This window comes from Spermophilus citellus (genome assembly GCF_964194105.1).
Source record: "Spermophilus citellus genome assembly, chromosome: 16".
Classification (NCBI taxonomy): Eukaryota; Metazoa; Chordata; class Mammalia; order Rodentia; family Sciuridae; genus Spermophilus; species Spermophilus citellus.
Window position 1 is genome coordinate 40,421,532 of NC_138196.1, and position 26,051 is coordinate 40,447,582.

Genomic DNA, 26,051 nt, shown 5'->3' on the forward strand with positions numbered 1-26,051 from the left:
GAATAAGTTCCCCATCCCTGACAAGGAAGGATTCATCCTGCGCAGTGTAATCAGATCACATGGAGAGGTCTCTGTTTTAATGGCCCTCTGAGAATAAAAATAAGAATTTTGCAATAACAGAATAAGCTTCTTCCAAAGTAGCCCAGAGCACGCTTTCAGTGGTGTGTTCTATCAAAACATCTGCTATGGATTTTCCTAGTTATTCTAAACATCTAGGTCAAGACAACAATAATCCTTGGGAACCCTTCAAAGAAAGAAGGGTCCATGTTAGCATTGGAATTAATCCTATGTGAGCTGCTCAAATTAAAAAAAAAATCTTTATCAAGTGCTTAGTATGTTCCTAATACAGAGCTAGATAGATCTTGGCAGACATGAAATGGTATAAGAAACACTTAGCACACAAAGGTGCCTGTGTTTATATGAGACACAGGGACTTAAGAGGTCAAACTTATTCCCCTTGTTTCCACATGGTAGTGCCGTGATTTGCTTGCCTGAGTCACGCAGAGTTAGAGGAAGAACTCAGAGGAGAATCTGGAATTGAGTGAGGGGAGAATCTGAATTGAGTCACAGAAGAAAGGGGAAATGTAGGGTGAGGGCTGACCTTAGCTAGTCTGGTTCATAGAAGAAGATGACTCTACCCTCCCACCAAGTCTGGTTCTAACCCTGAGACTGAGAGGAAAACATATCAGGTCTCTTCTTTCTCCTGCCGGTGCTAAGACCTTGGCTCTTAGGGCAGGTGGCTGACAGGGTATCTTTCCTTGCTCTGCACTCCCACTCCTCTTGAGAAGAGCCCTGACCACAGGCAGCAAGGCTGTGTCTGAAGCAAGGCACATACTGGTAGTACTTGCATTTTCTGTGCTTGTGCTGCAAGTCTGGAGGACTGTCTGATTTGTGGATGATAGCACAAGTCACCCGGCCCGAGATGGTGGGTGAAATACCATCTGATTCAGAGATTCTTTCGTGACTTCCTCCAGAGCTGAATGCCTCATCGTGTCTCCAAAAATAGAATAGCAAGGGTTAGATCCCAATTCCTCTCCTATTCCCTGGGGATGCTGTGAATGAGTGATGGCTTTACCAGAAAAACACGGAGGCAGATGGCTTGTTCCCTTTTGATCAGAATCTAGAAAAGGCAACATCTCCCTGTGGAGAAGGAATGTTACCCTCTGAACTTGGAGGCATCCCTCACCCCGAAGTGAGGGCTTTTTGCTAAGACTGGTCCAACATTTTCATTTTCATCCTGTTTACTTTATGTTGAGCTTTGTTTTCTAACCCTGTGACCTTGTCTACACTGTTAGTTTGAGGACAAGATCAATCCTTTAGTAAAGGGGGGTTCAGGCAATGATGTGGGGGAAGGAGGGTGGGGCTGCAGTGCCCCATCTCACCATTATAGAGCCTTCTATTGGACACCTCCCACGGAGATCCTTTCAAAGTGTTCTTTTTAAAGAATATAAAATTTTAGAAAGGACCCCACAAGTTTAAACTAAGACTGCTTGACTTCAGGTCAAAGATATGGGTGTCAGGAAACCCAGGGAACCATCAAGTCCTAGAGACAAGGTCTGAGAATATTAAGGATCCAGAATCCAGGGAACCAGAAGACGACAGCAAGAACACCAGATCCAGGACATGGAGGAACCTGCAATTCCTCTCATATTGCTCATTTGTGTTCAGGTATCACCCTTCCTTGTGAAGGGTTAGAATTTGGTAATATAATGAATGTTCACACTAAGAGTTTATTAAAAATCAGTACCCTTCTCTTCCTGGGGAAAGAATTCATCTCCTCTCTGTGGCTGATTGTAGACCCCCAGATCACAGGTGAAAATGAAATTCTAGGACAATTCCATGCACCTGAAGATGAGGGAAGTAACCAGATTATACATAAGGTGAGTGTGCTTCTGAAGGGTTCCCCAGAGCCGGCAGACACTGACCTGTGAAGGGTATATTATGGCTGGGAATCCCATGCTTGGAACCCTGTCTTAAAGCACAGCATGACTTCCATCATGCCTATGACCTCTTTTAATCACAAATGGCAGATTTCTGCTCCCTCTGCAATCCTCACAGCGTCTTCCATCATTCACAGACCTGCAGATCAAGGCACACCCAGGCCCTCTTACTGGTTCCTGCCATAGGGAATCTTCAGGATCAAATGAGTTGTTTTTCACAGTAACCCTGAGATGACACTCAGAGGTAAATCCATACATAGGACCACCTTAGACATAGTGATGAGGTTTGTCTATGTGTATTTTTATTTTTATTTTTTTTTACTTCTTTTAAACCTTTCCTGTCTTTGCTCCTGGTACTTGATGCTTTCATATTAATAGTCCAGGGTTAGCAAATACATTCCATCTTAAGTGAAAACTGGGAATAATTAGTAGGGAAAGACTGGAGTACTGTATCAAAGACCAAAAAAAAAAAAAAAGCTGCATGTGAATTCTGTGATTGATTGCTAATGTCTGCCACAGGGACATTATTTGCCATCCCATTTGTCATGTGTTCTTAGAAGACAGAGTCGTTGTCTATTCAGCTTCTGATCTGTAATTATTAACTCTCAAATACCTTTTATAGTTGAGCTATACATGCAGCAACTATGAAATCTTTAATCCCTAATTTGATTGTTTCTAGCTCTGCCCAAATTTCAGCTATCACAGCGTGAGTGACAGAGTGTAATAGAAATGCATCTTCTAAATCCTGATAAGGTGAGAAGCAGCAAGCGCAGAAAGAGAGAAAAAAAAAACAGAGAAAAGAAGGGTGCAGGTGAAGGTGGTGGGATATATCAGAGAACCCAGCCTAGCCAAAAGAAATAGAAGCCTTCCCAGACACTTAGTGCCCTGTGCTATTAAAGAACTCTGCAGGGCTGTGGCACACATCTGTGATCCCAGGGGCTCAGAATGCTGAGGCAAGAGAATCACAAGTTCAAAGCCAGCCTCAGCAACTTAGCGAAGCCCTAACTCAAAATAAAATATAAAAAGGGCTGGGAATGTGGCTCAGTGCTGGTGCGCTCCTGGGTTCAATTCCTATTACTCCCCACCCCACCCCCCAAAACAAGAAAAACCCTCTGTAGAACATACTGCAAGTAGTATATGTAGCTGTAGACTATAGAAGACTTAAGCAGACTTGCAAACACTGTTGGACATATTTTCAGGAATTTTACAAGTCAGTTGACATTGTGCTGGTAGCTGGAATTTGGCTCTGGTAATAGTATTTACACTGTAGAAATTGGTTAAAGCTTAAAAGATTGGTTCTCCCCATCCAGAGCTGATTTTTAAACATTTACCAGCACATCACTGAGTATGTGTCTCAAACTCTTTAGTATCAGTCTATGTATCATCCAAAATGGACTAATCCATTCCATCCACAATGTTGAATCTTGTTCATTCTGTTAAGGAGGTGAGACTGACACCCTGGCTAATCATGGCCTGGGGTATGACTTTGCCAGTATTCTGGGATTTGTTAGTGTCTCATCACAGGCTCACCCTGGCACTAGAGTGGAAAAATGGAGGCCAAACAGGAACTGAAGAAAAGTTCAACCATGCAGAAGGAGGCTTTCCTTCATAGGAGATACTATATTCCTAAGAATATTTGGAATGGAAAATGACACTAGAGTCCATTCTTAGGTCACTTCACTGAATGAGAGATACTTTTTAACTCCATTGGAATGAGCACTGGAGGACAAGCCCAAGCCTCTTACCCTGGCAGGCTGCTCTCTGGGGAACTCACCTGAAGGGATGACAAGAAAGTAATTACTCACAAGAACTCAGGGTGTATCTCATTCACCTTCTGCCTAACCATGGTGAAGCTGGAGGGATTCAGGGATTCCTTCTGAGAAAAAGAGGCTTCAGATTACAAGATGGCAGTTACATTCTCTCTCGGGACAGGAATCCATCTTTCTCACTGTTGGGAGCCTCCACTACAAGTCATTAGTGCAAGGTTTCTCTAGGGTGGAGAGGAGGGGGCCGGGGGTTGAGGGGGAGAGGGGGAGAAATCCCAGGAGAATACCTGACTTGGAGTCCATTCCTTCATAACATGACATTGAGACAACCTAGTGACTCCTCCTTAGCTAGACCGAAGAGTAATTGCTAAGGTGAACTGGTGAAGGAGAACATTAACATGGTAATTGATTCTGAGCAATAGGAATGTGCCGGGTAAACAAAGAAGCAAGACAAAGTAAAGAAGCAAGAAAAACAAAATAAATGCAAGAGGAGATCAGTCTCTGATCTTCAGAGAGGGAAGAGGAAAATAACATTTGAATAGCATTCAACTCATATAAGGAAATGTTTCCAGAACCTTTTGAGCACTCTCATCACTTCTGCCCACTATCCTTCCACCTATTTTATTATTTATTTACTCTTTGTCTTCAAAACCACTCACTTCAAAAACAACAGCCTCATGTGAAAAATAGAGTTCTTAAAGTCATGGATTTGTTATGCCAGAGGAATTATTCCATACATATTGCTATAAACACATGACTATTAAAATTGAACTTTGTGTACTCACCCCTGAAGTCACTGGGAACGCCATGCTTCACCTGGATGGGAATCTTGAGCTCTGGAAACACAGACACATGTCACTTAGAATGAAGCCACAGAAAGCATCTGACTTTGGTATTTCTATAATTCATCAATGCCTCCCTCTCTTTCTCCCAACTTGCCCACTTGTCAAAGCTCTCATTTGGCATCAGACATTTTTTCCCCCTTTTAAAGATCTTGAGCACAAGATGAGCAAGGAAAAGAATGGAGCACAACCTGAACCAAGATGAGAGCCATCTGCTCTGTCAGACAGCTGTAGGGCTGTGATGGTTTGCTTTATTGTTAAGAATGGAGCCAGGCATGGTAGGTGGCTCACACCTATAATCTGAGCTGCTCAGGAGGCTGAGGCAAGAAGATCACAAGTTTAAAGCCAGCCTAAGCAACTTAGTGAGACTGTGGCTCAAAATAAAATGTAAAAGGGTTTGGAGATGTGGCTCAGGAGTAAAGCACCCCTAAGTTAAAGCCCTAGTACCAAAAAACAATCAAACAAACAAACAAACAAACAAAAAAAGAGTCATTGACTGTCTAATATACTACAAGGCATACCATTTAAAACATGATCTTTGGTGAGAGAATTATTCTAAAATAAGGTGTTGCCCTCCATCTGAAGCATTTTAAGAATAAAGTGAAATAAAACGAAGGGAAACAAAACCCACAGGAATCACGACTTTTCATGGCATTCTTCTTTTGTTTGTGTCTTGTCCTCCACTATCTTCTCTTCCATGCCTGATCCAAATCTTCTTAATCCTTTTCTTACTCTGCCTTCTCTTCATTCTAACCCCAAATTATGTATTTAGTTTCTATCTTTTTGTTATTCAAAATAAAGCCTACTTTCTTGGTAGATGCTTCAACCTAATATGTGATTGATTTATTAACTGATTGGAGCATAAATGGTTTTTTGCCAAAGCTGGTTTTGGGAAAGATTTGCCCAAAAGGAATCTTATATCCTATGGTTTTTAATGGTGGGTCTGGTTGCCTGATTGGATTATACTTCCACTAGGGGGCACTCTTCCCTTTAAATGTCTAGAGTCTATCTTAACTACAAGTAAATATTGCAATAGTAACAACAATGTTGATTTCTTTCTGGAAATAGCTGCTTCTGAATACAGATTTAAGGAGGAACTCATTAAGGATATGCCAGTTGCAAAGAAAGCAACTTGGTTGGAGCAGCAAATCCACCCAATTTTGTAGACATAATGTCAGTTGACAGAGCTGGCTATGGTTGCTATGGCATTCCCTATGCAGTGACTTTAGGAGATTCTTTCCTATCCTAGTAGTTGCCTAATAAGGTTTTCTCTAAATTCAACCTGGAATCAAGATAGCCTTCTCAATAATATTACAGAGTATTAATGCATGCATCTATCGTCTTCATAGGACTGATCCCAGGTTTGAATTAATGTATTTTAAGCCTGGTGAGATCTCAGATATTGGTACTAACCCATCACTATGCAAGCAATTAAACAGGATCCGAGGGGTGGAATGTCTAGACTACACTCAGGAGACAGATTTCAATCCTTTTTATTATTATTATTATTTATTCTTAAGCTTTTGGTGGATACAATATCTTTATTTTATATTTATGTGGTGCCTTGTGCATGCTAGGCGAGGACTCTACCACTGAGCCACAACCCCAGCCCCAGAGTTCAATCCTTATATATCTACATCTTCTTTTACAAATACCTTCTTCCAGCTTTCAATGTGTTTTTGTCAATAAGATTTTTTTTTTTATCCTCTTTTGGACCTAAAAGAGTACACTACAGCTGAGACCCTGTAGTATTCTACCACAGACACTAGGTTATAGTTTGTTCCTGTATACATGGGCTTACTATTATTTTTAAAAAAATAATTCATGAATATTAAATGTTGAGTGTCATTCACTGAGCCCTCAAAACTTGAGGCATCATGACTAGGAGGAGATAATGTGGGGCACTATTTTAGCATCCAGAGACTCTGGTCTGAAAGTATTGGCTATGCTTCAAAGACTGAGTTACTTTGGGCAAAATTACTTTATCTTCTTTAGGCCCTGGTTTCCTTTCCTGAAACTATTAGCTAATGGCATGGAGACAGTGTTGAGCCAGAGGATTGGGTGTATAACTTACCCCCTGAAAATAGCCCTCTGAGGTAAGTACTATTATTATCAACCCCCACTTTACAGAAAAAGAAACTGAGACTTGCAAATGGCAGGTAATTTCCCCAAGATGGTGGCATGCTGAGCTGAAGCAGGTCTGGATCTCAGGTTTTGAAGACTAATCTGAAGCCCAGGATGAGGCCTTCATTCGTCAATATGCTTCGTGACCCCTCTACCATCCTAGCTGGCCTGGCTGGCTCTGAAACTTGACATTTTCATTTCAAACCACAGAGAGAATGTGAAAAGGAAATAGCTGAACAAAAATAATATGATATTTGAGAGGCAGTGAGTGTGGTGTTATCAGGGGACTTGGGTTCATGTCCCTTCTCTCCCACATGCTGTATGTGATTTTAAGCAGATCACTTCTCCTCTCCAGGGCTGTTTCCTCAACTGAAAAATGAGGGGGTTGAGATGAACCCCAGTCTCTCAGTGCTCACATTCTGCACCCCAGGGTAGTATGCACCGAAGTCACCATTCTTTCTTGTCTGCTCTGGGTCCAGTCACAAAGTCTTTGGCTTTCCCTCCAAGACCCTGGCCCCCAACCCTGCCAGCTTTCCTGCCTGAGTTTCAGCTTACTTTTTTTCCTTCCTCCTGCCTCTCAACTCCCTGACTGACTTTTCTGCTACCTTTTAGAGCTTATGTGATCTAGTGGATCCAGCAAAAGCCAAGAGGAGACTTTCTAGAATCTTGCTTTCGGAGGTGCCAGCTGTGCTCAGGAATTGAACAAGAGCTTGCTTTGTGCCCAATTCCACCCTGGCGGAACCATAATGCAGGAGTCTAATTCAGAACCCGCCTGGTTTAATCATCTAAAGACAATGGAGCTCGAGGGCCATGTCACGCTGGATCTCTGAACACTCTGCTGATGCTGTCACCCTTTTCATCAAAATGATTGAAAATGTATTTCTAGACAGAATTGAGGGTCTTGTCTATACTGAACTGCAATGTTGGTCTTATTGTTCCCTGTTGAAGTGCTTTGGCTTCTAATACACAGTTGCTCCTCCATAGAAGTTCATTATTATTGCCGATAACAACTGTGGATAAACAGAAAAGAAGTTCCTATTTCATGAGGGGGAAAAAAAATCTCATTCAAACCAAGAGAGAATGAAAATTGCTCTTGTTCAGCAGCTTTGCAATTCCTGCTTTCCCTTTTTTGCTGGAAAGGAAGCCGAGTTTCAATGCTTATCTTGGTTTGATTCTTTTCCCCCCTCAAACTAAAATAGAATAGCTATTTAACTGGGAACTCATGTCAGTTGGTTAACAAAACACACACGTACATGCACGCATGCATACACATCTTTGTATCCTCATTATATAAACCCCAATCACTAAAAATTGACAAGACAAAAATTTCAAGGTTCCAATAGACAATAGAGCAAAGAACGTGACAGGACAACTCATAAAGGAGGAACTACACTACATAAAATATTCCACAAACAGCTAATAAAAAGAAGTTCAAGTCAAAACAGGATATAGTGGCTGCTCAACAAATTAGCTAGGTCTTTAAGAATTATGCCAAAGGAGGTCCCTGTTTTTGTGTAAGGAGTTCCTGGAATATATCTATGAAATCCAGATATATAAAAGCCTGACAGTGCTTCACAATGTCTTAAGGGGTTACTGTTAGCTCAAAGTTGATATAATTTAGCTGTCTGAGAACAGAACCTTCCTTAGTTTCTCTTTCCGTGCCCCCACCCACTCCCTAATCAATACTACTGTCTGTAAAAGAGCCTGCATAATCAAGGGGTCTGCCTTGCTTTTAAAATCCTGTGCAAATCACTTTGTTTCCTAAGTTCCTCTTGAAAAAGGTTATTTGTATTTGAACTCTTAAATTCCAGTTTTCCCAAGGTACCGTTTTTCTTTGCCCACAACCTTTAAGTCTGCATTCATAGATGTGTACACGCATGATAAGTATTAGATATGGAAGTGTTCCCTAAAAAATATCTGATCCAGATGGTGATTTGACAACTGAAGAGTAAAACTCACATATCCTGAAGGTGGGAGTAGGGCTCTTTTTACCATAAAATTTTTCCTTGAAGTAAATAAAGGTCAATATCATCACTATGCATGTGAGTCTGTAAAGAGATCCATGAGGCTTGACCCTTGGGTTTATCAGGTTAGAGCTGTGCCCTCCAAGAATGGACACATTGAATGATCTACTTGGGTGTTTAGGATTTTTGTCTGTTTGGGATTTTTGCTTTCTACCTTGTCATTTTTAAATTTTCATTTTAATATCATTGTATTGTGTAGGTCAGTGTAGTAGCTCATCTCTTGGGATGTCTTTGCTGGTGGGATAGTATTTCCAAAAAGTTCATAAACAACTGGGTTAGAATATGTCAAGAGCTTTGTAATGTTGTGAACAACCAATAAAAAAAAAAAAAAAACTGGGTTAGAGAAGAGTGCTGACGTGTCTGATCCTGTACAATTGGGGAATCGAGTCCTTCAGAGTGAAGGGAGGAAGCAAGGCTGGTTGTGATCATAGAGAGTGGCCAGCAAAACTCCTGGCACAGGGCAGGGGCCATCTCTTCACCCTATGCCATGTGGACACTATGGCAACTGAAAAATTCAGCAGAATCAGAGGACATGCTGGCATACAGGAGAAAAAAGAATCGATATTATTAAGGCCCATCTTATTATTTTTTTAAGGCCCTTTGTTCAGGTCCTGTCTGGGGAGAAGAGGCCTAGGATTGATTCCAGGACTCACCTGGAGCGGGGAACTGCGGCATGCCAAGCCAAGAGTTTCGGTGAAATGGTTCCAGTGGGAGTTCATGGCAGGAAGCCAAATAAGCTAAGGGGCACAGCAATGGCAGCACCCAGGCCATCTAGCCCAGACCCAAGACTGGGTACTCTTGTTAGGGTGAGAGGTCAGCAAGGATCTGGAAACAAACTCCATGTGAGAGACCAGGTGTGTGTATGGTGGGAAGAAGGGGGTCAGAACCTGGTGTAGAGTAACATCTTTACTATGTCGTGTCTTCTAGTAAGCATTATATGTCTCTCCATTTATTTAGATCTTTTATGTCTTTCTGCATTGTATAGTTTTCAGCCAATAAGAAAATATATTACTAAACATATATAATCAGATTTACAACTGTATTTATAATAGAGTGTTTTATACCTTATTCTAATTTTGAATGAACACCTAGGAGTAAACAAGACACCTGGGGAAAGAGAAATATCAAATATTTGTCTGGAAATGGAGAATTGAGAACAAATAGAGGCAATTTTAAAAAGCTAAAAGAAATGGAATAAAAATGTTATTAAAAATGTTCTGAAGTAAGTAGGAGAAACAAAAAAAAGGTATCAGATCCATTGAACAAGAAAATACCATTAAAAGGATCAATTCCTTTTATATTAAAAACAACACAGCAGAGTTGAAAAGAGACAACGAGAAAGAGAAGGTTTGGAAGATAGTTAATGAAGTCTCCCAGGGAGCAGATCACAAAGACCAGGAGATGTAAATGGGACTCAGACAGATTCCAGGTGGTCCAGCAACCAGAGTCATGTTAGAGAAGGGAGAACAGAAGAAAACAAAAGAGGAAAAGAATGACGAAAATGATTTTTTTAAAAAATCCCCAATCTGAAGGATATGTATTATTAAACTAAAATTGCTTATGAAAAAGGCTCACCAGATTTCTTCACTTAAACTTCACAAATTTGCAGTCAGAGAGGATCCTAAAAGATTCAAGAGAGGGAAAAAAAAGAAAAGCACATCTTGGCACAGAATGGGGGCTTTTCCACAGTCATATTTCCAACAACACTAGACAGCATAGAAAAAAATTCCTTCAAAATTTGAAGGGATAATGATTTTTAAATTAGAATCCTGTCATCAGCTAAGCTATCAACCAACAATATTTTTCAAATATGCAGGGATTTAAAATTTTTACCTCCCTCTCATTCTTTCTCAGGAAGCTACGGTGAATATGCTAAATCAAAACAAAAGAAAGAACCAAGAAAACAAAACAAAAAAAAGAATTAAAGCAGCAAAAGATTCAGTGTGGGAAGAAGTCAACCCAAGAACAGGCTATCAGCTGTACCTTGGGCCCAGAGACACGGCTACAGAAGAGAACAGCACAGAGGGCTTGAAAGGGACAGGCAACCAACAGGGCTCACGATGTTTTTGAGTCTGGAGAAAATAAAATTCAGTAAGTTTTGGTAATTCTGATAAAGAGGTTTATAAGATCTTCTGAGAATTTGGAGTTCTTGCTTTGGGTTTTCTTCATTTCTACATTCCTAACACTAGTCATTAAATCCAGAAGAGACAGTAATGAGCAATAGTTATAGAGTTAAAATGACATAAACATTAATATTAATTCATTTAAAATGATTTTATACTCCTCTATATGTAAGTTAGGAGCAGTGAGGATCACAAGGACAACAGGAAATAAGGGAATGGGTTTCCATTTACTGTAACAAAAAGTCAAGCTTTTTATTTCTGGTTGAGATGTAGAAAGTTGTTAAGAGACTGTTGCATCAACCTAATTATGAAACAAGTTGAATAAGCTACAAAATCATAGCTTATTAAACATCTTAAAGAGCTGAGGATACAAATAAACCTGGGTGAACTGTATCCAGAAGGTAACAGTCTCTTCCGAGGAGTGAGGACACTTACCTGCTTTCATTCCAGGCAGAGCATCAGAATGAACGGTAACCTTCCACAGACAGGAGGAGAAAACTGAATTTTTAAAATTAATGGTCACCAGTGATCTGCCAAATGGATTAGAAGCCTGAGGATCCTCAGGTGCAGGCAAGATTGGGGCACTGGGAGAATCTGCCTCTGAGGCATGCAAGCCTTCCCCCAAAGGCAAGGCAGCAGCTGCTGATGGCTATGAATGGGGACTAGGAAACCCATTTTAAGTATAGAGAGACTCACATAGGCTATAAGTAAAAGGAGAAAAATATCATGCTAACACAAATCTTAAGAAAACCAGAGGGGTTATATTAATATCAGATGAAACATATTTCAGAGCAGGGATATTTTTACCCAGGGATACAGAAACTTATTTTATAATGACTGAGGGGTGAATTCATCAAGAGGGTATAGCATTCCTAAATGTTCATGTGCTCAGTAACATAGCTTCCATACACATGATCAAAAACCAATGCAACTACATGGAAGGATAGACAAGTCTACAGAGTCAGAGATTCCAAAATTTGTTTCTCAAAAAATGGATAGAACAAGTAAACAGAAAATCAGTAAGTATAGAGAAGACTTGAAAACAGAATCAACCAACGTGACCTGCAACTGGCATATACAAAACCTTCCACCCAATAGTTGAATACACAAGTAGCTTCTATGTTCAGACACACAAGTAACTTTTATCAAGACAGACCATGTTTGGAGTCCTGCAACAAATTTCAATGATTGTAAAAGACTCAAGCCATACAAGTATGTTCTCTACAAACATTAGAATTCAATTAGAAATCAATAATGAAATATGTCGTCATGGTTTTAGGTATGAGGTGTCCCCAAAAGCATATGCATGAGACAATGTAAGAATTTGCAGAGGTGAAACAATGAGGTTATGAAATGTGTATTCTAATCAGTGGATTAATCCCCTGATTTGGATTAACTGGGCAGTAACTGTAGGCAGATAGGGTGTGGTTGGAGAAGTAGGTCACTAGCAGTATGCCTTTGGGGTTTATATTTTTGTCCTTGGTGAGCAGAGCGTGCCACCTCCTTCCTGTTTGCCGTGTCTGAGCTGCTTCCCTCCACCACACCTTTCTGCCATGATGTTCTTTCTAACTCACTTTGGGCTCAAAGCAATGGAGTCACTGACCCTGGACTGAACCTCTGAAACCATGAGCCAAAATAAATTTTCATTCTCTACCTTGTTCTTGTTGGGTCTTCTGGTCACAGCAAAGAAAAACTAACTAAAACAAGTTTAGAAAAATCTCTAATTATCTGGAAACAAAACAACAAACTTCTATATTATCTGTGGGTCAAAGAGGAAATTAGAAAGTACTTTGTAATCTAGTAAAATCACAATCCCACAGATGTATCTAAAGCAGAGCTTATGGTGAAATTCATAGTTTGAAATGCTTATATTAGAAAAATTAAATTCAATGTACCGTGTCTCCACCTTAAGAAACTAGAATAAGAAGAAATTAAACCCAAAGTGAGAAGAGACGAAATATTGAAAACAGAAATCAATGAGAGGAAAAATGGATAAGCAATAGAAAAATACCAGCAATGAAATAACTTTTTAAAGTTAATGTAACTGATAAGCCCTCAGACTATTAAAGGAAAAAAAGAGAGAGAGAGAATATAAATTATCAGCATCAAGAATAGAAAAAGGAAGCTGGGCACTGTGGGGCACACCTGTAATCTCAGCTGCTTGCTGCTCAGGAAGCTGAGTCAGGAGGATCGTAAGTTTACAAACAGCCTCAGCAACTTCTCAAGGCCTTAAGGACTTAGTGAGACCCTGTCTCTAAATGAAATATTTAAAAAGGGCTGGGGCTATGGTTCAATGGTAAGCACTCTGGGTTCAATCCCTGGGACAGAAAGAGAGAGAGAGGGAGAGAGAGAGAGGGGGGAAAGGAATCATTGCAGTTCCTGTGTTTATAGGGTTGCAGGGATCTAAGAAAGAAAGTTATACTGACATAGGATTCAATAATTTAATGGAAATAAATTTCTTGAAAACTACAACTTACCAAAATGTACAATAGAGGAAATGAAATCACTAAGTAATCTGATTCTTATTACAGAAATCAAATTTATAATTAAGTAACTCCCCATAGAAAAGCTCTCCACTCAAATGGTTCCACTGGTGAATTCAATCAATAGTTTAAAAAGGCAATGATATCAGTGTTACTCAAACTCCTTCAAAAATTAGAGGAGATAAGAATATTCCTAAATATCATTTACAAGGCCAACATAACCTGGATTCCTAAACCTGGCAAAATTATTATATGAAAAGAAAGCTTACAATGAATATTGTATAAACATGGGCATAAAAAATTATTTCAGAGCAGAGCATAGTGGTGCATGCTGGAATCCCAGCAACACAAGGGACTGAGGTAGGAGGATCACAAGTTCAAGGCCAGCCTGGGCAATTCACAGAGGCCTGTCTCAGGACAGAATAGGATAGGGGAGGACAGGACAGAATGTAGCTCAGTGCACGAGGCCCCCCTAGGTTCAATCTCCAACACTGGAAATTATTTTTTCTTTCTGAAAATTAATAACTGAAATCCAGAATACTTAAAAGGCATCATTCATCATAACCCAATGGTTAGTTTAATACTTGAAAACTAATCAGTGGAATTCACCACTTTGACAGACTAGAACAGGAAAAACCACGTTTGTCTCAATAGATACAGGAAAAAATAACTTGAGAAAATTCAATATCCATTCTTAATTTATAATAATCACACAAACACAACTTAGGAAAATGAAAATTGGGGGGAGCCTCTGCAATCCTTTAAAGGGAATCTACAAAGCCCACAATTAACATCATACTTCATGGTAAAAGAATGAACACTTTACCCCTGAGATCAGACTAAGAAATCCTTTTAACTTCATACAGGAAGTCCTAACCAATGAAATGAGCCAGGAGTAAGAGAGGAAAGGTATCGAGAATAAAAAGGAAGAAACAAATCTGTCCTTATTTTAAAATCCATCAATAATTCCTAATTGAAAAAAATTTAAAACACCATATATGAACTATTCAGAAACAGATATAATTTGAGAAGAAAAGAATTAAGACATTAAATGATGCAGGATTGAGGAGTGGTGGTGTAATGAACTGCTTTTTTGCTTTATAAGCTTTGTAGTGGTTTTGATTTTTTAACAATGCTCTATTTTACTTTGATAAAAGCACAAATTAAATTAAAAAGAAAAAGAAAAAAGGTCCTCAGCAGGCATTAAATACATTTATTGAACTTCAACTATTTCTTCAAAGACAGTTTCTTTATTTAATAAAGCCTTTTCCCTTGACTAGTCCGCTAGTAAATCAAAGTGTTGACTGAGCTTTGCCCTCTGAAAACAAAGCTTGTGAAATCCAGAAATACTTAAAAATGCAAGCACATTAACAATTATTAATAGACTGTAATCAGGGCTTGGAATAAAAATAAAAATGTAAATTTTAGGCATAATTAATGAGTTTTAAAATTGTCTTTCCTATGGTAAGAATTGAAAGTTTGTGGCCGTTAGCCATCAAGGGCAAATAACTATGCTAACACAAATGCTTTGTCAATCATAGTACCTATGCACATATATGAACATATATTTATGGTTATTTGCATAACTATAAGTGTGCATATATTTATTTCCATCTGCTAAATATTTAGCAAAAGAAATTTGATAGGCATTTATAATTTTACAATTTGTTTTAAAAACTTTCTCTACCCTGAAAAATTATACTGCTTTAGATTTATGCTACCCATTTCTATTTTAGTATCAGTTGTTTTTAATACATGTTAAATGGGTGGAGACTGTTGAAGTACTTTCTAAGTACAAATATTCAGTTCATTCAGTCTCAGGTCAAAGGAAAAATCAAGGAAAGGAAGAAATAACCTGCTTTAATCAGGAGACCTAACAGTCTTTAAGTCCACTTCCTCAATTCCCTTGACTTGCCCCATTAATTATATTATAATAAATACATTGCTACTTTTAGTGAACAGGGCTCAAATTCTGCGTTTGTCTTGGTATTTGCATAGATTAAAAGGTTGCCCTGAATTCACATAATCAACATTTTATACAAAGAAGTCAATAATTGCCAAGATGGCAAACCAAGTTTCACATCACTGAGGTGCACGATTGCCCTCACAAGGAGGTATGCCAAAAATTCATGGACCATTTCTCAAATGAAAGGGGCAGAAATTCTATAGTGCAGAGTAGATGTATTTTGGAAGGCAAACACTCTCTGCAGAGTCTTGACTGTTGTCCAGTGGGACTTTTATGAGGGGAAGACTTGTAATATAAGTACACCAAACGCCCTTAAGTGGAAATTTGAAGGTTAAATGTAATGTTCCCTTTGATTCATTAAAAAATGGAGCCTTTCAACTTGAATGTCTTCTCCTCTGAGGCCACTCAATCTAAAGTAAGTCCCCTAGTAGTCTGGATCCCATCTCCCTATTTGGTTCTTTTTTTACAATCTGTTATTATCTTATTTCTTGAGAATATAGGTGCCTTAAGGGTAAAAAATGTCCGTCTTTTTTATTATTCCATGTCCAGTGCCTGGTGTGCACTTGGCTGTGCCTTATCTGGAATATGTGATTTATAAAATAAAGCCTGGAAATTGATTAATTAGAATTTATAATTATTAGTATTGTTGTTTTTATACTCAGGATATAGGCCTATTTTCCTTTAAAGGAAACATTCAGTGAAAGCTTTGTAAAGAAGCCAGTCGACTATAAAAATGCTATGTATGGTGCGTGGGAGGGAAGAGGTGTGCAAGTTACCAGTTGTTTGTTTAGTAACCTCCTCTAGCATAATCCAACGATGACCCTCTGGATCTGAAAGGATTTGTCCTTAAATACAGAAATTGGAAATTCCGATAGGTAGATGCACATGGTGTGTGATTCGTTCATTCAGCCATGGCTGCACTAATGTACTCAGGACTCATATGTTGACTTCAGTGATCTTGTCATTTTACACGTACCGAGTACTTATAATGCTTGTTGCTATGCTGCAGTTCAGAGAGAAGTTGTGCAAGAAGAGGCAGATCTGATGGAAACCATCCCCGCCCCCACAAACTTTGTGGAAATAAACCCTCCAAATTATTTTTTCCATAAGTTAAGATCTTTAAGACATTGAATTTCCCTAAAATGAAGCCAGATTTTAAAGAAAGACCTTATTAGTTATCAAGACTTTTCAGAATGAGTTGTATCTCCAGTTAGCCAATAAAAAATGAGTAGTACCCTCCTTTGGGAAAATCCTGCCAAAACAAAGCCTTGAGTTTTTTAAGCACAACCCTGACTAGCTAAAATGTCATCTTATTTTTCTTTCATATTTTTTATTGGTGCATTATAGTTGTGCATAAAAATGTTATTAAAAAAAACTATGCTCTGATACAAGGTAGGGATTTATTTGGAAGAAGATTATGAAATTTGTAAAACCTTGGGGGCAGCTACATGATAGGAGAATACTATAGCATCTAAGTTTCAAGATGCAGTTAACAGCTAAAAATGCCCACAGCACTTGGAGGGAGAGACTCTGCTCCTAGAAGAGCAAAAGGGCATGACTTTTCTAAATGGGAAAAAAACGGGAAATAATCACCAAGTGTGAAGCATGAAGTAGGCACTCTTATCATCTTATTATTTTATAACTGCTTTGTCTTTTCTATAAAGCTGCCCATTTTCCTGAAAGTGAAAATGTTGTGCTTTCTAAATTCTTGCTACTAATTCAGCCCCATTCTTTCCCAGTTATGTAAATCTCCTCATTTTACGTTCAGAAAGTCTGGATTCTATTCTATCGATTTTCATTCTGAGGGCAGAAAACCTCTCTGGGGCCGTTAGATCTTGGATCTTGCCTGGCCCCTTTTTGTGTGCCCTGCGTAACTGTGGTTTTGAGATCTTCTCACTATTATCTTAGGGATTTCTTTCACCTGTTGGGTTGGCTCCCTTCACCGGATTCTGCTGCTTTCCTCCTTTCTATTAGTGGATTTCTACATTCTATTTGTTTTTCACTGTTATCTTCTAAACTTTCTACGAGGTGATACTTTTTCCTATTTTAACTTTAAAGAGTCTATTTTTAATTCTTGGGCATTTCCTTTTTTTTTAAGGGGGGAAAAATCCATCCTGATTATTTCAAAGAGGTTTTTCTCTATGAAGGATATTAGCAAAAGTTTTGAGATATTTTCTTCTGTCTTTTTTTTCTGTTTATTTTAGTTTTTGAATTTCATTTCAGAGATTTTCTTGGGAGCTACCAGAATCCTTGTTTGCTCACTGAACCCTGAAACCTCACTGGAAGCCCCGTGCCTGCGGAGGGCTTCTCAACCATAGCATTTCCTTTGAGCATCTGCTTGGACCATTGCATGGGTACTGGGGTCCAAAATTCATATTTGAAATCTAGTCACCAAGATTATGGGATCAGAATGAGGGGGCCTTAGAAGGTGATGAAGTCATCGAGGGCTCAGCCCTTGTGAATGACATTGATGCTCTCGTAAAAAATAAAATGAATAAATAAATACTTCAGGGAGCTGCCATGCTCTACTGGCACCTTGGTCTTGAACTTCAAAACCGTAAGCAATAAATTTTTACTGCTTATAAAGTGTCTCAGCTATTCTGCTATAGCAGCTTGGACAAGCTAAGACAGTTGGGAAATCCCAAATATTAGAATCTTTCAGTCTTTTTTTGGCGGGGAGGAGGGGGTTGGCCAGTTTCCCCAAAGAAGACTTTTAACCTCCTGCCCAGAACGTAAAGGTCTCAGGAGGGCTCCCAATAGCTGTGTCCTGTAGCTGATAACCCCAGTCCATGGTCCTGTGCCTTATCTCTTGGTAGAATAAACAGCTGACCTTTCGCCAGAGGGAGAGGACTTCAATTCATTTACATGGAGTGGGCGATGCTCTGGGGTCTCACTGCTTCTTAAAGAGAATCTGGAATAAATGCTTCTATTTTTTTTTTTTTATTTTTCTCCACTGTCACCCAAACGATTGCTTCCAATTTCTCAGTTTTGCTAGGGATCTTTGGGGTAAATTAAATTGCTTCTTAGCTTTTCCCACCATCTACTTAACTTTAGTTTTTGTTTTGTTTTGCTTTATGGTTTCTTGATTTCTTGAAACATGACCTTTACTAATTTTTTTCCTGTGCTTTTAGGCTTATGCTGTTTTAAACATCTCTTTATTACGGTTTTAATGGCAGAAAATGAATGATATGATATAGAATCTGATTTTTTTAATTTACAAATTAAAAATAGGTGATTTTAACAAAAAATTCAACCAGATAAAAATCTATGTAAATGAAAACATCCCAAATAATGTGAAAACATCCCAAATAATGATAGTGTGTGCAGCACCTCTGATGTCACAATAACTCTTTGAAATGATCTGGAATGATCGGATTGTCATTAGTGTGACTCTGCCATCATAACGGAAGGACCAGATGAAGATGTGGGAGAGTCATAGCGCTAATTAAAGGACTTGTGTCCCATTGAGCAAGATGGCTAAAATAAAAATTAAAAAGTAAAATTATAAGCACGATTCAAACAGCCGATAAAAAAATTACTGAGAGAAGTTTGATTGAATGTAGGCGAGTATCAATTAAACAATTAGTTGATAGTGTATCTTGCCCCACAGAAGAGGTGGATAAAACCATCTCTTCCTTGAAGAATAAGGCCTTTGATCCCTAGATGATTTCAACTATAAAATTAAATCCATCACCTGTCAGTAGGTGGAAGAACCTTCCTGGATGTTTCTTTTCTTGGTCTTGGATCTTTAATCAAAATTCCCTTTTACTTGCTCGAGATGGTAGTCTCGGTTTTCTTGTGGACAATTTGCCTGTGACTCCTACTTATGAAGATGAGGATCTTTTAACTCTAGGAAGGTCTACAATTGAGTTAGAGGGAATGAAGTAAATAAAATCCAGAGTGTCAATATTCATGGAAGCTTTAAGAAAATTGAAATGATCTCTGTGTTCTATTTATATTTAAGATAACTTGACATTCATTGTAGTTATAAGTTTCATTTACTAAATTGACAAAACTTGAATTCTTAGGAAAATATTGGCAAAAGAGGCAAACATTGAAGGACTTGTAAAGGAAATTGAATATATTAAGTTTATAAATAGAGTTTAGGTGTTTAATAATTGTTTGAAGGAATTTAGTCTGTTCAATTTGAGTTGATTAAATATTAATCAAAGACCATCCTGAAAATGATTGCTGAAATGTTATATTTAGATATACAATTATAAGACTATTAAGTTAAAGACTCAAAAGCCATAAGTCTCAGATACATGTTTAAAGACCGCTCTTGAGAGGAGTACAATTTTGCCTATCAGTGCAGCTTAGTAAACCTCAATAGTGAAAGGAAAATACAAGCAATTTCAGGGGGTGACTTTGTGTGTGTGTTGCTGGTATGTAACATTAGATACTCTTCAGGGGTAACATTTAACCATGGGTAGTTATTGCTGTTAATTAGCCTTTTATTGATATTAGAAGGAGCATATATATGTAAAGCATAATGATAGCAGGTAGGGAACAGGGCCCAGCTAAAAACTCAGGGCAGGTTACTGCAAGAGGGCACAGAAGAACAATTAGAATATTCATTAACTTTTCTAGTTTTGCTACTACCATCAAACCTTAATATTTAAGTAAAAGCCTCTTCTTTGATTATAGCAGAAATAAATAAAAGTATATTTGCAATTCCCAACAAGGTTTAAATTTGTGAGTCTTGAATCTCACACTAGGGAGCCTGAATCAACAGCCTCTTTTATGAATTAATAACACTAATGAGAGAGCCTGTTAAAAAAAGAGGTTGGACTTTCAGTTTTTGAAGATCTAAGTTCCAGAACTGACTTTTTTATTTTTCTTTTTTTCAATGTTATGTGATGCTGAGTGAAGGATAATCCCTTTTTCACTCAGGATTGTGAAATGGGGATAAAAGTGCTTACCCTTCAAAACCACAAGGACTAGAAATGATGCAGTAAATTATTTAACCCAGGAACAAACAAAGGACACTGTAAATGATAGGCATTGTTTTTACTATTGTCTTCAAGAATGTAGACCTCAACTAAGCAATGTATTCATTGTAAAATGTTCTTTGTATTATTAGATATTTATCTGTTGCAAAATGCCTTGTTAATGTAGAAAATAACTATCTTTTGTTTGGGATGCATAGTGGGGGGGTCATTCATGAAGAAATTCAATCAAACATTGAAAAGATTTAGTCCAGTGTTCTGCATAACAGAAGTTAGATTCTGATAGACAAGAGGAGAAGGTTCTTGTTCATGACAATTCCTTTAAGACAAAAGTATTTTCAATTGAACAGTATCCTAGATAAAAAGCCTGGAGGTTTTATCTCTATCTCAGATGGGTCTCCTAGCCAGTGGGTATTTTTTTTTTTCATAGTTTGAGAACATCAGATGTCTGTACACTCTTGCAGTTATGGTGCAAGTGATATTCTGACTTTATGGTATTACCTTGAAAGTTTTAGCAAGAATAGATGCTAATGCTGGGAAATTCCATTACAAAGGAGATGCCTTGTATGTGTTGTTGCAGAGGCTAACCATCTTGTGAAGGTAGGAAAGGAACAGAGACATATGTGTGCTTGTGGCACTTCTCTTGACCTCACTATTAGTTTACCCGTCATTTTCTCTGTCCTGTCCATATGTTCCTTGACTTAAGGATGGTTATAACATTTTTTTCCAAGAAGCCTCGAGGAACCAAATCACTGAATATAGTTGAATAATGAATGAGATAATATTGGGGGAAAAAACTTGGAAATCTTAAGATCCATATCATATATATTTGGTATTAGTTGATTTTCTATTACTATAACAAAATGCTTGAGATAATCAACTTACAAAGAGGAAAGATTTGTTTTGGCTCACATTTTTGGAAGTTCCAATCCAAGAGCATTTAACCCCATTGTCTTGAGCATGTGATGAGGTAGCACATAATGGTAGAAGTGCATGATAAAACAAAAAGTGCTTACCTCATGGCCAGGAAGTAAAAGGAGATAAGGAGGATGGGACAGAATTCTCACAATCTCCTTCAAGGGCACATCCTCCACCCAATAAATTGAAGGACCACCCACTAAACCCACTACCTCCCCATAGTGCTACCAGGAGACCAAGCGTTTAACTAATTCATGAATCTTTGGGGAACATTTAATATCTAAACTATAGCAGATATCTATACACTATGGTTGGTGGTGTGTGTAAGTACATGTATATTTGCAGTACTGTTATTATTGATTAGAGAAAATATCTACCAGTTCCATTAACTTTCAAAAGGAACAAAGGTGCTCGTGAGTGAGGGTCAAAGATCTGATAAATCTGAGCATAGTTCTTCTATCATTGTGACGACTTGCCAGACACGTTGCTAATTCGGATAAAACAATAAGAGACTACTGTTGTCTTAAGTGCCTGACCTGGAGGAATCTTGATCCAAAGGAGGAAACTGGTATGTAAATCAATGAGTCAGACCCAGTGTGGCACTAGCAATGATAAAAGAAGTGTGGAGCAGGTCCTAGGAGGATTTGACACCTGCACTGAATGACAGAGGGTGAGCCGAGAGGAGCTGAGAAGGCATGTGAGGTGCAGAAAGAACAGGAAAGGCCCAGAGTAAGAAAAAGTGTGGCATGTGTTCAGGAAGCCTCAAGCAATTTATATTGCTGGAAGTTGGGGCAGAAATCTGGGAAGATGAGGAACAGGGGTTCTGGTTGTGTCTGCCCTTTTAAGAAGCACACATTTTATCTTAGAAATACTGATGAGTTTAGGAGAATGGGAGTAATTATTCCCATTTTACATTATCTCCTACCAAAATAAATAAATAAATAAAATACTTGTACCAGGACATTTATTATAACATGCTCTTCAACAACAAAAATTTGAGAACAATCTTCCTATTAGAAATAGTTAAACCATGAAACATTCAGACTATTAAATACCAGGCAGACATTAAAAGAACAAAGTACCTTTGTAAAGAAGGAAATGAAAAGATCTCCAAGATACATTGTTAAATGAAGAAAGAAAAATAGGCAAAAAAAAAATCTGGTATGGTATGATCTCATTTGTATAAGAAAACAACAACAAAGGATTATTTCTCTCCATTTCGTTTATCTTTGTTTCATCTCTGTTTCTCTGAGTGTGTGTCAACTTTATTCTGGCCCCCAGCCTCAGCTACTCTGCTCACCAGAACAAGAAAAGCAAATTTTGTGTCTTACATCTCCAGCCATGGAGAGAGGTCAATTCCCTTCTTTGAGCCTGAGTCCAATAACCACAGGAAAGGACTCTCAATATAAACCAATTAACTGTGGCCTGAGTAGAGAGACCAAAGAAGAGTATGGCAGTTCCTGGGGTGGGGGGTCATTTTCTGGTAAGTAAAATTTATAGGAGACCATTGGTTTGACTGAGTTCCAGCACTAGGCTTAAATGGCCAAACCAAAATGGCGTCACTCCTGCTGACGTTCCACATCACCTAGTCAAAACCAAGTCGTTTGTATGGCCATTGTATGAGATATAAGAAGAGTAAGAGATAATAGCCAAATCCCCAAACAAGCCAATTTTATCTGACATGAAAAAGGAGTTTAACCTCTGTTTTAACAAGAGAAGTGTCTTTGAAATAACCAATGTGCTTTCTGTTCTCTGCTTCTGCTGTGCTCAGCTGTCTCTGTTTGTAAAACCAAACTTCTCTGTTAAAGTCATTGGAACAATGGTTCCATTTTATGGAATGAGGTGTTGCCTGATTCTAGACTCATTAACAACAGCCAGGAGGATCCAACATGGCCGCCGGCGAGGAAGCAGCGATTCCAATGTCTCCACATTAACGGGATCAGAAAGACCCATTGGAACAGCGGCAGTCTACCTACTGAGGAACTTCTAGCGAAATTCCGTTAAGAGGGGACCTGCCGGGAATTGGTAGGTTTATTAGAAGTGTCAGTTTGTCCCAGACAAGTGGATCTTGGCCGGCCACGCGGGCGCGGAGGTCCAGTCCCGAAGCCACCAGCCGCTTCTTCAAGCGGCCAGCGGCCCAGAGCGGCGCGGCCCACCCGAACCCGCAGACGGCACCTGCCATCCCGCCGTCCCGGGGAGGCCCTGCTCTCGCTCTGCGAACGGCCACCACGCCTGCCAGGCTCGTAGCCATGCAGCCGCAGCTGCCCGGCTCTACAGGTGGCCCCCCGGCGGGTGCAGAGGTACAATCCTGCGGCCACCAGCCGCTTCAGAAAGTGGCCAGCGGCCCCGAGCGGCACTGCCCGCCCGAACCCGCAGACGGCACCTGCCATCTCGCCGTCCCGGGAGGCCCCGCTCTCGCTCAGCGAACGGCCACCCCGCCCGCCCGGATTTTAGCCGCGCGGCCGCAGCTGCCCGGCTCTACAGGCAGCCCCCGGCAGCCCGGCGCAGCGAGAAGTGTCCCCGCCTGGCCCAGCAGACAGCCCGTGCCCTCCCAGCTCTACTAACAGCCTGGCCCACCCGGCGAACAGCTTCCCCCCCCCCCGAGACAGCGTGAAGGGAATCTAACCAACCCTTTACGAAATAGCGAACTGGGAACTAAAACCAGAGATTGTGTCAGACCAGAGACAAGCCAGTTCCACCCCTCCCTTCGGACACTCCGGCAAGGAGCCAGGGGCCCGCCATAGCAGAGAGGGGAAGTCACCAAAGTTTGGCCAAAGAGATTCCTTCCCAGTGGAATCTACTTTAGCAGGTGTGTGACTCCCACCCACACCAGATACAAACAACCGGGAAACTTCAAAATCTCTCTGTGGGCGTGACCGTAAGGGCCAAAGGACTCTCGACTCCCAACTCCCCCTACTGCCAGTGACGAGGGCGTGACTGTAGGGGCAGAGGGAAGCAGAGAAGACTCCCCACCCCCAAATCCCCCAACCGCGAACTGAGAGGGTGTGACGGTAGGGGTGGAGGGAAACAGAGGACACTCCAGACCCCCAACTCCTCCTACCGCCAGCAGTGTGGTTGTGACTGTAGGGGCTGAGGGAAATAGAGGGGATCCTCGACCCCCAACTCCTATTACCACCAGCAGCGACACCAATGGTCTTAGCTGCCAGATTCCGAAGGTGTGCCCACCAAAGGGGTCCGGAAAAATTAAACAATTGACTCCCAGACCACAGCTCCACAGCACTGGGGCTTAGATGAATGACAGCGAGAGTGCTCAGTAGTTAGGGAAATAGAGCACTCGGTGGGGCTGAAAGTGTAACCAAATCCTTGGGGAACTGCCTCCGGTGAGCAGGACCTGGCCGGCTGGCAGGAGGAAGGGGAGGAGGGGCCGTAGAAGTGAAACGGCTCTGGACCAACAGGATTGAGAGACTCCCAGGAACCGCCTTACAGGGATTGCTGTTGACACATTGAGGGCAAAACTCAGCCCGGAGGGCACAGCTCTGCCTAAGGGAAGAGAAAAAAATGGATCTCTAAGACCTAATTTTATTTCCTATTTCATTTTAATTTTTTCTCTCCCTTTTCCCTCTCTCTCTCCCCTTCCAAGTTTTACTGCTCTTTCCATTCTCCTCTATGCTATCTATCCCCCTCTCCTTCTTTCTTTTCAAGAGCACCTACCTTCCCCTTCCCCCCAACTTTCATCCCAAGCATTACGTCCTCCATTTCGCGTAACTGTCTAAATACAAATAGGTGTGCGCCCTCCCCCCGCGCCTGCAAGGTAGCCGGACCTGCAACCCACCAGCAGGTCAGGCCCAGCAACTGGGAGTGGCAGAGCCGCCCCACGCGCCTGCAAGGTAGGCGCACCTGCTACCAACCAGCAGAACAGGCCCAGTGGCCTGCCGATGTGGTAGGCACAGTGCCCCCATTGGAGGAGGAGCAGAGCCCCTGCCCGCGCCTGCGCAGGAAACTTTGCAACTATACAAGAGTAATACAAATATATAGGGGGGAAATTCAACAACACAACAGTCTCAGTAAGCAGAAAGAAATGCGAACAGTACGAAGAGACAAGGAAAGAAAGGACCACAAGCAATGCAGGTCAACTCAATGTTATAAGAGGTAATATCTGCAGCAGATGGAATGTCAGATAAAGAATTCAGGAGATACATGCTTCAGATGATCTGGAGTCTCAAGGAAGACATTAGACAGCAAAATCAGACAATGAAAGATCTCGTCAACAATGAAATACATAAACAAATCCAGGAAGCAAAAGATCAACTATACAGGGAGATAGAGGTTATAAAAAACAAACAAACAGAAATCCTAGAAAGGCAGGAAGCAATAAACCAACTTAAAAACTCAATTGAGAATACTAACAGCAGAGTAGAACACTTAGAAGATAGAACATCAGACAATGAAGACAAAGTATTTCAACTTGAAAAGAACATAGACAGCTCAGCAAGACTGTTAAGAAACCATGAGCAGAACATCCAAGAAATATGGGATAACATTAAAAGACCAAACTTAAGAGTCATTGGGATACAGGAAGGCACAGAGCTCCAAACCAAAGGAATGAGCATCTATTCAATGAAATAATTCGAGAAAACTTCCCAGACTTGAAGAACGAGACAGAATCCCAAATCCTAGAAGCCTACAGGACGGCGAATGTGCATAATCATAAGAGATCCACACCTAGACACATTATAATGAAGATGCCCAACATACAGAATAAGGAGAGAATTTTAAAAGCTACAAGAGAAAGGAAGGAGATTACATTTAGGGGTAAACCAATCAGGATAACAGCTGATCTCTCAACACAGACTTTGAAAGCTAGAAGATCCTGGAATAACATATTTCAAACACTGAAAGAAAATGGGTTCCAACCAAGAATTGTGTATCCAGCAAAATTAAGCTTCAAGATGGAA

At 40.1% G+C, this 26,051-nt stretch overlaps 1 protein-coding gene across 1 annotated transcript in view; it reads left to right on the forward strand.

The window, feature by feature from the left end:
- LOC308635306 (uncharacterized protein) overlaps positions 1-23,749 on the forward strand; it is a gene marked incomplete at both ends in the record, with an annotated part of 43,541 nt that extends 19,792 nt beyond the window's left edge. Inside the window, 2 exons of the mRNA XM_081269658.1 lie at positions 23,165-23,412; positions 23,466-23,749. Coding sequence (XP_081125784.1) covers positions 23,165-23,412; positions 23,466-23,749 — 532 coding nt within the window. The remainder of the gene's footprint in view (positions 1-23,164; positions 23,413-23,465) is intronic.
- Between the last annotated feature and the right edge of the window lie 2,302 nt (positions 23,750-26,051).